Source organism: Coturnix japonica, chromosome 1 (genome assembly GCF_054131305.1).
Source record: "Coturnix japonica strain WE chromosome 1, WE-NBRP24, whole genome shotgun sequence".
Classification (NCBI taxonomy): Eukaryota; Metazoa; Chordata; class Aves; order Galliformes; family Phasianidae; genus Coturnix; species Coturnix japonica.
In genome coordinates, this window is record NC_140663.1 from 48,660,804 (window position 1) to 48,675,266 (window position 14,463).

Genomic DNA, 14,463 nt, shown 5'->3' on the forward strand with positions numbered 1-14,463 from the left:
ATGCCAACGTTCTCTATTGGCTGCATGTTTGGCGTGGTGCGCTGCCATTGGCCACGCGCGGAGAGCTCCCCCCGCCGTCCGTCGGAGCGCGTTGATAAGGCGGAGGGGGAGGGCCGCCACCGCTTTAGCGGGCTCGGCGGCGGTGCGGGAGTTTGCGGCGGCGGCGTTGTACGGCTCAGGGCAGGGCGTGTTGGGCCGCTCTTCTCTTGCAACAGCAAGCTGCGGCATCATGAAGTCAGCGTGGGTGCTGGCTCTGGCATGCACGCTTCTCCTGGCCGGTAAGTGCTCTAGTCCTTCTGGAAGCGTCGGGTGGGGGGGCGGTGTCCTCATCAGCGGCGCTCGGCCCAGCGCTAGCTGAGGGGATGAAGGCCTCTGGATGAGAGACGCTGCTGCTGGGCCCTGAGGGAGCCAGCGCTGCCTCCATCCCAGCGCTGTAGGCGCCTCAGGGGAGCGGGGGAGGGGTGTGCCGCTCACGGCTCATGCGCCGTAACTGGGGGTGAGGCTGGGGTCCGGCGGGGATGCGGCCTCATCAGGAACGGGGCGCAGATGCTGGTAGAGCTGCGACCGGATGCAGCATTGCTCGTTTTATCCAGCGTCGGTGACTGCTGAGGAGGTGGATGTCGATGCGACCGTGGAGGAAGATCTGGGTAAAAGCAGAGAAGGATCCCGAACTGATGATGAAGTTGTTCAGAGGTGAGTAACAGGGATGCTGCTAAGCTACTTGTGGCATTAAGGCTTTCTCTTGCTTTCAGAGTATTCTAGCTTCAGTAATGCTTAATCTCTCAAAGATTAGACTGGAGGGGGTGTAATGTCTTTCCAAAACAAAGCCCAGTCAGTTCTGAGAAATAGGTACTCAAGGGAAGAACTGTTGCTTCTTCTGTACTGGGGCAAGCTTGAGAGCTTGGATTCAGAAATATTCTGCTTGATGTCATCTAATTGCAATAGCTGCATGAGAATTGCATACACTGGCAGAGAGTTATTCTTGCGTCTAAGAATATAAGTGATATTAACGATGTGCTGATTGAAAAGGTCTATGCTTACAAATGACTTAAACTCCTGTGTAGCATACCATGTGTTGAAGATTGCTGTCCTTGTAACATAATTGTGGTTTTACCTGAATTTCTTACAAGTAAAATAATTTTACCCACATATGTGGGTTTTTGCTCAAGTTTTAGATGGTAGGTATGCAAGTGAGAGTAGATAATATTGTAAATCTCATTTAATTTTATTGTATTTATGTTGTCTGGGACAGGGCGAAGGATCCTGTTGTTGCCTTCACTGGACCGTTATTGCTGTTGCCAGGTCATAAAATTAATGATAATTGTATGTAGGCATGGCTGCTTGACAGGTTTTCATTATTCTCACAGAGAAGAAGAAGCTATCCAGCTAGATGGCCTAAATGCATCCCAGATCAAAGAAATCAGAGAAAAATCTGAAAAGTTTGCCTTCCAAGCAGAAGTTAACAGAATGATGAAGCTTATTATTAACTCTTTATATAAGAACAAAGAGGTTAGTATCTTTATCACGTTAGAATTGTTAGAACTGTTTGTGTTCTTGAGTTCCTGACAACTTGTTTCTGTTTCAGATTTTCCTGAGAGAACTTATTTCAAATGCTTCAGATGCTTTGGATAAGATACGCTTAATATCCTTGACTGATGAGAATGCTCTTGCTGGTAATGAGGAGCTCACTGTTAAAATCAAGGTATGAAACATTAGTTATGTAGTTCCTTATTGATGCTCTTAGCAAAGAGCAGTGATGGGGATTTAAAAGGTTGGTGCATGGTTACTTTATTCAGTTTAGTGCTTAACAGTGATGCATCAGGACCCTAGCGATGAGCTTTATCAAATACCACTGTTGTTTTCATCTGGGTAATAGTAGCTTTTGCTGACAGTCATGTTTGAATAGCTAGCACTCTTAACCCTTTTTCCAGGCAGTGTACTTTCTTAAGATTTAAAATGAAGTCACACTACCTCTTCTTATTTTTTTTCAGTGTGATAAAGAGAAGAACATGCTTCATGTTACAGACACAGGTATTGGCATGACAAAAGAGGAGTTGATTAAAAACCTTGGTACCATTGCAAAGTCTGGTACAAGTGAATTCCTGAACAAGATGACTGAAATGCAGAATGATAGCCAGTCAACGTCTGAGTTAATTGGCCAGTTTGGTGTTGGCTTTTATTCTGCTTTCTTGGTAGCAGACAGAGTTATTGTCACATCAAAGCACAACAATGATACCCAACATATTTGGGAGTCAGATTCAAATGAGTTCTCTGTGATTGATGATCCAAGAGGAAACACTCTGGGACGTGGTACAACCATAACGTAAGTATTAGGTTTCCTTGGATAAGAATTATTTTTATCTGCAGTACATGGATGACTTGAGCATTGTGATTACATGTACTTTTCAGTTCTTGGATTGTAGCTTTCTCCAGTAGAACAGAAACATCCGGACAACTAGTTGCATGCAGAAGATGGAGTGTTAATGCACTAATGCAGTTCTTCATTCCATCTAACAGAATGAAGAAAGCAATGAATACCTTGACAGCTTGTTGTTGGCAAGTGGTTCCGGACAGCTGCAGTTGCCTGCAGGTTGAGTTTCTCAGTGCAGTTGTGAAGTTGTGATACAACAAAATCTATTCAGTGGCTGTAGAGTTGTCTCTTTGAAACTGATTGTGTTATATATAGTAATCAGACTCATCTAATGCAAGTTTCAGGTTAGGTGTAATTTGAAAGCCATGTATTTTCCTATGTTTTTGTGAGCATGTAAATCAGTTTGATCTGGGCCTTCTAGGACTCAGTCCTGAAATCATTTTCAGGACTTTCTACCAATAAAAGGTAGGACACCAGCATGACGGTGCCATTTGTTGGCAGGAAAAAGTTCATTTTGGTGCTCTGGTCCAAGATGAAGTCAGTGAGATTACATCATGGTCCGTATGAGCATCAAAATATCTCTTTTGGTTGCAGTATTGAGAACAGAGGCTGTATTTTTAAGATAGCTGAGCACTGAGTAGTTCAGTTACAGTTGCATAAATTTCAATCAGTATAGCTGCAACAGTAGGAAAATGCATCTCCACCTCTAAAACTAATTGAAAATACTTGTGTAGCCTTCTAACTTATTTTATTTTTTCTTCAGCCTTGTCTTGAAGGAAGAAGCATCTGATTATCTTGAGTTGGACACTGTTAAAAATCTAGTCAAGAAATACTCACAGTTCATAAACTTCCCCATATATGTGTGGAGCAGCAAGGTAAGTGTATTTAACAAAACATATGCTATGAGCTGTGTGTCATAAGTCTTGAAAGGGCCTGATCTTTCAAGAGTGTAAGCATGCTATAGAATGTCTTCTGGTTTATTTCTCGACTCTTCATTCTTCAGGTCTTTTAAAATCAGTGGGAAGAAAGAACTGGCTAGTATTTTATTAGCTGTATGCTGTCCAGAAGTTAATGCATTATTAAATGGCATATTTAAAGAAACTTTGATTTGTTATGCCTCAGTTCTACTAAAGAAGCAGGATTGGACAGTTTACTATGAAAGATGTTTTTTCCACTGGCTTTGCTTAGTAGCTGGAAGCTTGTTAAGCTTTTAAGCAGGGTCATGTTTAGGTATCCTTGAATGCAGGGCAGCCTTTCAACTTTTAGGTTTCTTCTTAGGAGGTTTTCTTGGTGTAGTGCTAACCTGAAATCATGCTGAAGGTCTTGAAAGTTGAGGACAGTGACCTCACAGTGTCCTGCAGGATAGCATGCATTTACAAAAAATGTAGCTGAGAAAAGGTAGCTGTCTATTGACTAATGTTTGTGGGAGGGCAGATAGCTTGATCTCTCAACACTAGTTTAACTTGTGCTGAGAGAATGCTAGAAGATGCCTGGTAGGAAGCTAAACATTCCTTACTTCCAATTGTCTCTTTAGACGGAGACTGTCGAAGAACCCATTGAAGAGGAAGAAGCAAAGGAGGAGAAAGAAGAAACTGACGATGAAGCCGCGGTTGAAGAAGAGGAGGAAGAGAAGAAACCAAAAACTAAGAAGGTAAGTTTTCTGAGATGAGGATTTGTAACTGATGGAGATTTGGGGAGTTTTCATTAAGCTGACATTGAGGGGGGAGGATGATGGTAAATCAAACTTGTGTGAAAATAAGACAGGTGAGTGGCAGTTGTCCTGGAATTAACTCAGTCTTTGGGAGTTCATGCAGTGAACTGTTAGAAGTGGACTTGAGGGAACTGACTGAGTAGCTCATATATTCTACTGGAAAGCTTATCTCAGAATGGCAGTAGAATAGAAATTACAGTACCGTAGTGCAAAATGTGCATAGGGTACACTGAAGTGTGCATTTGCTTTCTGCTCCTTTGCACTCAGACTAATGCATAAATTTGGATGGGAATACCTGGTCTGTTGTCTAGTTGATAAACAAGTATTTTTCTGTTCTGTTATGACTTGAAAGTGGAGTTTCTTTAATTGACTTAAAAGCTGAACTAAGAATGAATATTTATCCTGATGTATACTTAGGTTGAAAAGACCGTCTGGGATTGGGAGCTCATGAATGACATTAAACCGATCTGGCAGAGACCATCTAAAGAAGTTGAAGAGGATGAATATAAAGCTTTTTACAGAACATTTTCCAAGGTAAGCTTAAAGCCTTGAGATTGTTCGGAAGGAGTGGTTTACTGCTGGTGAGGGTGGTGTGATAATGCTGACCTGGGTCTCAGGGGGGTAGGTGGTGGTATTCCAACTTGTGTGGAGCTTGCTGTTATACTTAAGTACTGACAAATTAATTTTTCATCTTGTTTGAGAGAGTATTGATGTTTGTGTTGTATGTAGTGAAAGACAGAAGACTCATTGTTTTCACACGTAAATACAATGTGATGTTAAGAACTATGTTCTGCGGTATTGCTCACTGGGCTATTGTTATCACATTGGTTTTTATAAGCAGGTGTGGTAGATCTCACACTTCTGTATGAGTAACCCAGTAGAATTTGGAATTCTTTTCTCACAAAGTACAGTTAGCTGTGCAGCAACATGTGACATCATGTTATGGATGGGAGAGTATTGATTTGCCAATACTCGGCCAACATGGATTTTTAAAAAAAAATTCTCTTTACAGGAACACGATGATCCAATGGCTTACATCCATTTTACTGCTGAAGGGGAAGTAACTTTCAAATCAATCTTGTTTGTTCCGAATTCTGCTCCACGTGGCTTATTTGATGAATATGGATCCAAAAAAAGTGATTTCATTAAGGTAAGGCAAGCAAATGCTTATAGCTATGATTCGTCATGAAAATGAAGGAAGTAATAACTGCTTTTTTCTTTTCTAATTCAGCTGTATGTTAGAAGAGTGTTCATCACTGATGACTTCCATGACATGATGCCCAAATATCTTAACTTTGTTAAGGGTGTTGTAAGTATTAACCCCTATTTGCATTTGTGTGTTTTTCATCCAAAGGCTGCTAGCTATACTAAAAAAGTTTCTCTTTCAATTAGGTGGATTCTGATGATCTTCCTTTGAATGTATCACGTGAAACACTTCAGCAGCATAAGTTACTAAAGGTAAGATAGATGGTCTCACATATCTTGGATTATTAATAAGGGACTAATTTTAAATGAATAGGTGACTAATAAGATTTAGGAGATAAATAGCTTGATTAATTCTGTTTTTAATACTTTAATTTCACATTCCTAACTCTATAGTAAGCCCAAGCTTCATTCAGATTACTTCTACTTACTTCTAAATTGGGAATAGTGTCTTGAATGCATTCATTGTACTGAGGCTGAATTGAGGGCTTTTATTGTTATAACCTGACATTGCTTTCTGTAGGTGATCAGAAAGAAGCTTGTTCGTAAAACTCTTGATATGATCAAGAAAATTGCGGAAGAAAAATACAATGACACGTTCTGGAAAGAGTTTGGCACTAATGTAAAGCTTGGAGTTATTGAGGATCATTCCAATCGTACACGACTGGCTAAACTGCTTCGCTTCCAGTCTTCCCATCATGAAAGTAACCTTACAAGCCTTGATCAATATGTGGAAAGAATGAAAGAGAAACAAGACAAAATCTATTTCATGGCAGGTGCCAGCAGAAAGGAGGTACGTGAGGAAGGACAAAGGGTTACAGCTTCCAGTTTGCTAAGTATGAATAATATAATGAGCTTTCTGTATTTATTGTATATGTGGCTATTCCATGTTTGTATTACTACTGCGGTTCAGTTTTCCTTGTATTATAGTTTAAATAGTAGCCTCTGGCATCAACACTGTTAAACTGACAACTTGTTCTCATCTTAGGCTGAGTCTTCACCATTTGTTGAACGCCTTCTGAAAAAGGGCTATGAAGTGATCTATCTGACTGAACCTGTAGATGAATACTGCATTCAGGCTCTGCCAGAGTTTGATGGCAAGAGGTTTCAGAATGTAGCAAAGGAAGGAGTTAAGTTTGAGGAAAGTGAGAAGTCTAAGGAGAGTCGTGAAGCCTTGGAGAAGGAATTTGAACCACTCTTGAACTGGATGAAAGACAAAGCTCTGAAGGACAAGGTACAAATGTCACATTACATGTGGTAATTACAAATTCATATTGGTAAATTTAGAAGTACAGTGTCTCATAAATTCTTGGGATGTAGAGCTGACAGTAAGGTCTCTTTTCTCTGGGTTAATAGATGTGTTAAAAACTCACTTTGGGAAGGCAGTAAGTTAGAATGTCATTTCAGAGTTTTCAGAAAGTACTGAAGTACAGTTGAGTTTGCTTGCTTTATAGGAGTGGTGCTGTGAACTAATACAAACATATTTTCCACAGATTGAAAAGGCTGTGCTGTCTCAACGTTTAACACAGTCTCCATGTGCACTTGTGGCTAGTCAGTATGGATGGTCTGGTAACATGGAAAGAATCATGAAGGCTCAGGCTTACCAAACTGGGAAGGACATATCTACAAAGTAAGCTTCAGTTACACAGCAGCAGATGTGAAATGCGGTTGATGGCCTTCCTTCCTTGGTGGGATCACACCAGGCTTCCATCTGGTTCAGATGATTTTTAAGGTCACTTGCAGATAGGTTGCAACATCTGACAACCTAGTATGTAGAACTACTTTCTGAGCAAGGCTCATGGGTGGTATTTACATCTCATTTGATGATGAGAGCAAAAACTTAGCACAACTCCAATGCTTTCAGTGTTTAGCTGGTAATAGAGGGGGTGAACTTGTTACTGTGGTTGTCATTAGTGTATGTGGGTTTAAGGGTGTAGCTGGGCCTGATATTTCAAAACTTAGTGATGTGACTTCTGTTCTTTCCAGTTACTATGCTAGCCAGAAGAAGACATTTGAAATAAATCCCAGACATCCACTGATCAAAGACATGCTGAGGCGAGTTAAGGTAAAAAATACCAGTAGTGTGAAACATTGCCTGCATAGTTGTGCACAGCTTAATTAACAACTTGTTGTTTCTTTTTGATGCTTCCATATTAGGAAAATGAAGATGACAAAACAGTTTCAGATCTTGCAGTGGTGTTGTTTGAAACTGCAACTTTGAGATCGGGATATATGTTACCAGACACAAAGGAATATGGAGACAGAATAGAAAGGATGCTTCGTTTGAGTTTAAACATTGACCTGGATGCAAAGGTTAGTTGGGTTGCTTACAGCTTGCAGATGACAATGGACGTAGGTATCTGCTTTCTAAGATGAGCTATCACCTGGTTTCAGGATCCCAGTTGAGTCTGCTTCATGTTTGTGTCCTCTTTGTTGTTGTTCTGGAGTGTGCTTTTCCATTATGCTTTTCAAGAATTGCCCTGTCTTTGTGTGGTGGTTTTATGGAAGTAAATTAGAGGCCAAACATACATGTACTTATTTTATTGATAGAAAAAATATTAAGTTGGTATGTGTCTTCCTGTGATGCTGTACAGGAACATACATGTGCTGGGTATCCTGCCAGGAAGAACGTGATAATGTGTCAGTGCTAAACAGAACCTGGTTTATCTTTCAAGTACTGTGGGCCATACGCTACAATCTGGCAGTAGCTAAATAGCCTGTATTTAGCTGGTTTGCAACTGGTAAACAATGTATGCAAATCAGGTTCTGAATACCAAGTAAAATGTTTGTGTCCCCTTCTCCAGGTGGAGGAAGAACCTGAAGAGCCTGAAGATGCAGCTGAGGAGGCAGAGCAAGATGAAGAAGAGGTGGATGCCGATGCTGAAGACAGTGAAACACAAAAGGTAAGATCTCAAGTCTGGCTTTTTTTTTTTTTTTTTTTTTTACATGTACAGTTTTATCTGTTGACTGGTCTTCTGTAACCACAGCTGTTAGTGTTGGGTTCTCCAAATCTTTCTTGAAAAACTATGGTACAGATGACTTATCATTCCTTAATAAATGATGTTGTAAAAAAAGAAACAACCAATAAGTATGTTCAGTATTTGGAGCAAGTTAAAGAATATAGTAGCAGATCTCCTGCCTGATACCTGCTGGGTTTCCACAGCCTGTAGGCAAAATACCATCAATAAACTGATCAGTGCATGGTTTGAAATCCTTAAGATTTCAGACAGCACTGCAGAGTAGAGCAGTGCTGCCTTCACTTTGGGGTATGTCTGTAGTTCTAACAATATCTCCTTTTGCTGAGCTCTCCAGTATTAGTTCCTCAGTGACATGAATTTTAAAGTCACTATGGAGTCCCAGCTCTATGTGCTGGCTGAAGTTGCTTTTGGAAGAGTCCTGTAACTTGCACAAATAGAAAGCTGTGAGAGATGTTCAGCTACCATTAGCTGTCAGATTTCCTAAGAATGCATTTGAAGAACTATACTTACTGTAGCTGTTGCATTGGTTTTGATGCTATTAAACTGCACTTTCACAGTTACATGATGTGAAATGGCAGTAATGAGGGACTTGTATAGGGTTAGGACTACGTTATTCCCTTAGTACTGTGATTGCTTGGTGATTCTGTAATTTATGTGCTCTACTTACTGGGTGAGGATACTTGCATGTTACATGAAGGTTTCTGACTGTTCACTGGAAGTAGTTGAACTTCTCAGTGCTGTAGTCAAATAGAATAGGGCTATTAACAGTGCTAACATTACCTGAAAAATAGTGAAGAAATTAGTGAAGATAAATAGTAGTCAACTACAGATGTGCGACACTGGAACAAACGTAGCTTTTTTCCACTTTCAATAGCCAAGACACGATGTTCAGTCGTTCGAACATCATATGTTTTCACCTTCAAAAGTTGCATTATTGGGTAATGCCTTGAAAAGTGGCAACAGTAGTTAATCTAAGGCAGCTCTTGCAACCATTGGCACTTGTAAAACGCAAGGTTCTGATTCTTTGTTTTTTGTCTTCACAGGAATCCACAGATGTAAAAGATGAACTGTAAACTGCACTCGCCTACTGTCCTGCACTGGGAGGTCAAGAGAAGGATGTGAATTAGATTTTGGTTTGTTTTCCACTGTAAAAGGTTGAGGGATGGTGTGGGGTTTAAGGGCAAAGGAGATTGTTTTGTTTGTTGTTTTTTTTAAGTTGACTTTTCTAAGAAAAAAAAAACAAAAACATTCCTCACGAATGTAAATTTGTATTATTTAACTGACTTGGTGTAAAATCTTGTCATGTACAAAATAAAATGTTCCCAAACACCAGTACCTCTAAATTTTACCTAAGTTCATCTTCCACAGTATTACATAGAGTTAAAGGGATGGTCTGAGTGTTCAGGTCCTTGATACAACTGCCAGTTTGCTGTCCTCATGTCTCTCCACACTGGTACAGCCACAGTCCTGCTTGCTGTGTGTTCAGCAAGTGTACGCTGAAGGCAGGGTTTTGCATTAACCAGCTTGTACTGTTCAGTCCAAGTATGCTTGGTATCTGGGAGCTGTAAGGAAACCCGGGTAGGGTAAATATTTAAGAAGTTGCGTAACTACTGTCACCTGGTGGGGTGTTTAAAAATAGTGCTGGAACTGAAGCTTTGCTTACGAAGTTACTTTTCCACAAAAGCTAAGTGCTGATTGTAGCAGGCTCTCTGAAACCAATGTAAAATACAGTTAGTACTGGATTGTGTGTCTTGATTGCACTCCACAGAACAGGCAGTGGTAGCTTTCACTGCCGAGTCGAGCAAAGGTGACTTCCTTGAAGGGTCTGAAGAGCAACTGGGTGTGGCTATCTGGGAGATTATTCTGTGTTCCACTGCAGTAACCCTGCCTTTAACTCAGGTAGCTTTCCTAACAGCTACACAGTAGTCCTACTTTATACGTATATTTTTTTAACGTTGAAGTTCTTGGCACTAAGTTGTTGAACTCTTGTTCTACTGTTGTGACAAACCACTGAAAGTACTTAATTTAACACAAGCTAAATCTGTTGACAACAAATGAAATACTATGAAATGTAGAGAGTGTGAACTGGGGGCAACCGCCTTGTTATACGTTGTATTATCTTTATGCGGTTAGATAAAGCACTGCATTCTCTCACTAGTGCCTCTGCTTTTGAAACAAACCTTCACAGGGTTGGTGGACAGTGTTTACATTGACTTTACTAGCCTTCCTCTGTGAAAACACTTCAGAGTAGTGCTCTACAAGTGAGTTGATTCAGTAGAGTCATTAACCAGCCAGGTGAAAGAGTAAAATTCAAGTCTTGAAATCTAAGTAAAATTTAATTAGGTAAGGCGTCTGAACAATAAGCTGAAGAGGTTGCTTTCTATCTTTCCATTTGCTTTCTCTAGGTTTCTGTGTTGCCCAAGCATTCTGTTTCCATGTAATAAGTACAAATACCATATACTAGTGTGGTGTTACCAAATTAGGGCTTATTCAGAGGCATTGACTTTAATAAAATATGATGTTTAATGCTAGTACAGGAGCTTAATTTATTGAGTGAAAGAAGTGGTTTTTGCTTCTTTTTTTTTGCTCACTGCAGTAGTGTCTTAAGTACAAAGTTGTGTACTGTTACAGGAAGCTGAATGGCACAACCAGTGCTATTCCAGCAGGTACCAACTGTAGTTTTCCTTTGAGCAGCACTTAAGGCATGGCCCTCTTAGTACGCCAGGTGTAGCTTCATTTTGTGCTCCATAACAATCAGCTGCTTCTGAGGTTTTGATTTACTGCTTCCTAAAAGATTTCTTTGTGAATCTGGAACATAATAGCTTGAAATAAGAACTCAAACATCCATTAATGTGTAAGAAACATTGTGTTTGACATGATGAGCAGCAACTGAGACTAAGGTTTTCTATATGTCTGTTACTGCAGCTCAGAAATCTAACAGATGTTTCTAGAAGTGTAGGATTGTTCGACTACTTTAATTTGTTAACTCCTTGTAGACTCTAAACAAACTTTGCTCTGTTCCATGGCTGAAGTTCTCATTGCATTGGTTGGTTCTAGGATGCCCTGATTGCATTTTAGAAATAATGAAGAGAGCATTTCATAGTCACGCTTTGTGCTTCTTCCTCATGTGAGGATACTATGTGCAATATGGCTGTGGTCCGGATGCTTTCTTTACCCTTAAATGACAAGCGTTTGCTATTAATAGGCACAGGCATGTGGTTATTAAGGTTTGGGTTGGTTTCTTTTTTAGTTATTTCTGTCAACTCAGTAGAATGGTCTCACTGCTGGAAAAAGCTTTGCAGTCAACACTGAGGCCATTTCTTTTCCTGCAGTAGTTGTACTGTTTTAGGAGAGTGCTACCGCTGCTCTTCAAACCTGGTATACAGACAGCTTTGCTGCTACTAGATGGGCACTCGAGGCAGTGATTTCCACCAAGAGCTAAAATGTACTCCGTGCTGTTTTGTTTCCATTAGCAGCAGAAGCCATGTGGAAAAAGAGAGCTGAATGTATGATTACGCTTTCTGCAGCCCTTCGATCTGAAGTAGAATGTATTTCCTGATGTAAGGCAGTGGCAGGATGATGGAGGTAATAGTCTGACAGTAACTCAGGGTAAGACTTAGTAAATCCTGACTCTTCAAAGGGATAACTGAATGCTGTCAGTTGGAATAGGAACAAAATACTGTTGAACTGCCTCATCTTTCTTCAATAAACTGTTGCTTTGTTCTCAAATGTGCTGAGGTGAGCAGCGTCAATCTCCTCTTTGCCTTTGTTTAGATGCAGTGAAAGAAGTCCCACTGCAGCTGAGCTTAGTAAAATGTTTTCCGTTGGATTGATTTTACTTGGACTCAGTGTGTGAGATGGAACCAGTACCTCCTTTATGCTGTTTTCATTAATAAACTTGACTGTGCTCTAGTGACACATAGCTCAGGCTGCAGCATGAACTCCATGGGGGAAGGGAGGATAATATCCTTCTTCACTTGCTCTTCTGGATGATCAGCTGCAAACAGCTGTGTGACAGGGAGAACTTAAACATCAAGCTTTTTTCCTTAAGAAAACAGATCCCACCTTAAACAAGTGTATGTAAAAATACCATATGCTTCACAGCTGGAACAGGTGTAAAAAACACTTGGAACAACTGTTTGTAGATCCTTGTGCTATTTATTATTTCTGAGTTCTGGGTATAAAAACTTTGTGGAGACCCTGTGAGGACTGAACAGTAAACCTGTATTTGCTACATCAGTTTTGAACGTTCATGGCTATCAAAATCAGCCATAATATGTAATGGAGTACATACATATACATAGTTTGTGTGTGATCTGTAACTGTACTCAGTTTCAACTAAAACAACCCAGTAGCCCAAAATAGACTTCTTGTCAGTAATACAAAGCCCATGCAGCTGCTGCTGTGGCAGTTAACCAGTATTAGGAGTTGTGCGTGCTCTAGTGAAGACACTCATTTTGTCCATGCTGCCATTCTTAGTATTGCGTTCTAGATTACGCTGAACAAAACTGAGCTGTGTAGTCTATAGAGGTGGGAAATGCTAACAGCTCAGTGGGGTTCTACTACAGAAGAACAGATAAGCTCATTAGGCCTTAATGCCTGGCCATAGAACTTGACTTTACTATAGGCTTAACTTGTTCTCCTTGCTAATCAGCTGTTGTGCTTTAACCATGGTACAGCTCAGTACGATGCAGCTGCTCACTCACAGCCTCTCAGTGGAAGGGGGAGAAGGGAATCAGACGGGTAGAAGCAAGGGGTCTCTTGGATTGATGTAAGACCATTTACTAGCTGAAGTAAAAGTGCATGAAAGCAAAACAAGGGCTTTATGGCTTCCAATCAGCAGGGTGCTGCTCAGCTGCCTCCAGGAGATCAGGACCATTATATGTAACACCTTCCTGGGAAGCCAAACACCGACACTTTAGGCACCTAGGGGTAGCTGTCCTGGTTGTATCCTCTCCCAGCTCCTCATATAATGCCAGCTTCTTGTTGGCAGTGCAGCAGAAGCCAAACAATCCTGATATAATCACTATTCAGCAACTTACCAGCATTATTTGCATCTTACATCAAAAATAAGCATAGCAGCTAGTAGGAACAAGATGATCCCAGCTGAAACGAAGGCATCAGCTTAAAAGGTTCAAACGCCATTAGACTTGGCCAAACACAAGTACACATTTTTTATTCTGAAGAATATTTACATTGCAAATCAGGATTAAACAAAATTGTACGTTTTGACATAAAACATATTACATTCTTAGCAGAATTCATCATAAGTTTATTTTTAATGTACGCCACATATAATTCTGCTTTCAAGAAAGCTGAAGTATTTCACATATGGATTCCTGCAGCTGAGAGAGTTGAGCAAATGTTCCAGCTGTCCTATTCAATCTGCTCCAAAAGTAACGCCTCCTGTGCCATTATGCTGGTCCATGATGCCAGAGGTGCTGGGTGCTGTGCTTTGTAGCATGCAATTTGCTAGAATTCTTACTGTGCTTCTTGCATCGGTTGTTAACTCCATGGCAATAAACAGGCATTACTTTTGGAGCAACCTACATAGTTCTCACACACAGAAAGCAAGCTGCAGTCAGTGCTGTGACGCTTCAGCTTTTTCTGACCTCGCTTTCAGACCCAGCAGCTCCGTTCTCAGCTCTCCAGGCTTAGGGGGTATTTCAGGAATACTCTGTTAAAAACAGAGACAGACGTCACTGCTGTGGAAGGAAAAAATGAGCTGATCTCACAAAACACACTGCAAGAGACAGCATCAAATCCAAAGTGCCACTGCATCTCCCACAGCAACTGATGTCTGCAAGCAGAACAGCTTCAGCATCGACCTGTAACGTTGTTGGAATGTGACTCCCGTTTCCAGGCGTGCTTTGAGTTAAAGGAGGAGAGAGAAGCACAGACGGTTCGTTTACAGGCTGTTGGATATACAGCTGCAAGGCACCGCTTGACATCGCTGTCAATGTTTTTCTTCTCGGTGACAGAGAAAGAGACTCGGTTCCCTGTTATAAATGCTGTAATTTACGGTAGCACTTACGAGGTCAGGCCGGTAGTAGCGGTGCACCACCTCGGCTCCCGCGAACATGGCCATCATGCTGGCAGCCAGCGTCTTCAAGTAGGTGGACCAGGGCACCCCGGCGGGCATGGCGGCCAACCACCTCCATCGATGGCGCGCCGGAATTGCGTCACCCTCCTAGGTCTCC

The 14,463-nt window shown here is 41.0% G+C and overlaps 2 protein-coding genes across 2 annotated transcripts; one reads left to right on the forward strand and one right to left on the reverse strand.

Moving 5' to 3' along the window:
• Positions 1-208: 208 nt before the first annotated feature.
• Positions 209-9,592, forward strand: HSP90B1 (heat shock protein 90 beta family member 1). The gene is given in 18 exon segments (NM_001323197.1): positions 209-278; positions 594-693; positions 1,368-1,509; positions 1,586-1,702; positions 1,992-2,323; positions 3,135-3,246; positions 3,906-4,022; positions 4,500-4,616; positions 5,095-5,232; positions 5,314-5,391; positions 5,475-5,540; positions 5,809-6,078; positions 6,274-6,519; positions 6,779-6,915; positions 7,272-7,350; positions 7,443-7,598; positions 8,090-8,188; positions 9,307-9,592. Coding segments are annotated over 18 exon segments (2,385 nt in total). The 5' UTR covers positions 209-229; the 3' UTR covers positions 9,337-9,592.
• Positions 9,593-13,407: 3,815 nt separating this feature from the next.
• Positions 13,408-14,447, reverse strand: UQCC6 (ubiquinol-cytochrome c reductase complex assembly factor 6). Its single transcript, XM_015864377.3, has 2 exons — positions 14,298-14,447; positions 13,408-13,940 (listed from the first exon to the last, which is right to left on the reverse strand). Exons 1-2 carry the CDS (start codon positions 14,403-14,405, stop codon positions 13,845-13,847), a joined length of 204 nt encoding a protein of 67 aa, XP_015719863.1. The 5' UTR covers positions 14,406-14,447; the 3' UTR covers positions 13,408-13,844.
• Between the last annotated feature and the right edge of the window lie 16 nt (positions 14,448-14,463).

Bases quoted from the DNA above. Each gene is read 5' to 3' on its own strand.
- UQCC6 (XM_015864377.3), bottom strand. From the start codon at position 14,405: ATGCCCGCCGGGGTGCCCTGGTCCACCTACTTGAAGACGCTGGCTGCC. The intron at 13,941-14,297 runs GTAAGTGCTACC...TGTTTTTAACAG, and splicing joins GCTACTACCGGCCTGACCTC to AGTATTCCTGAAATACCCCC.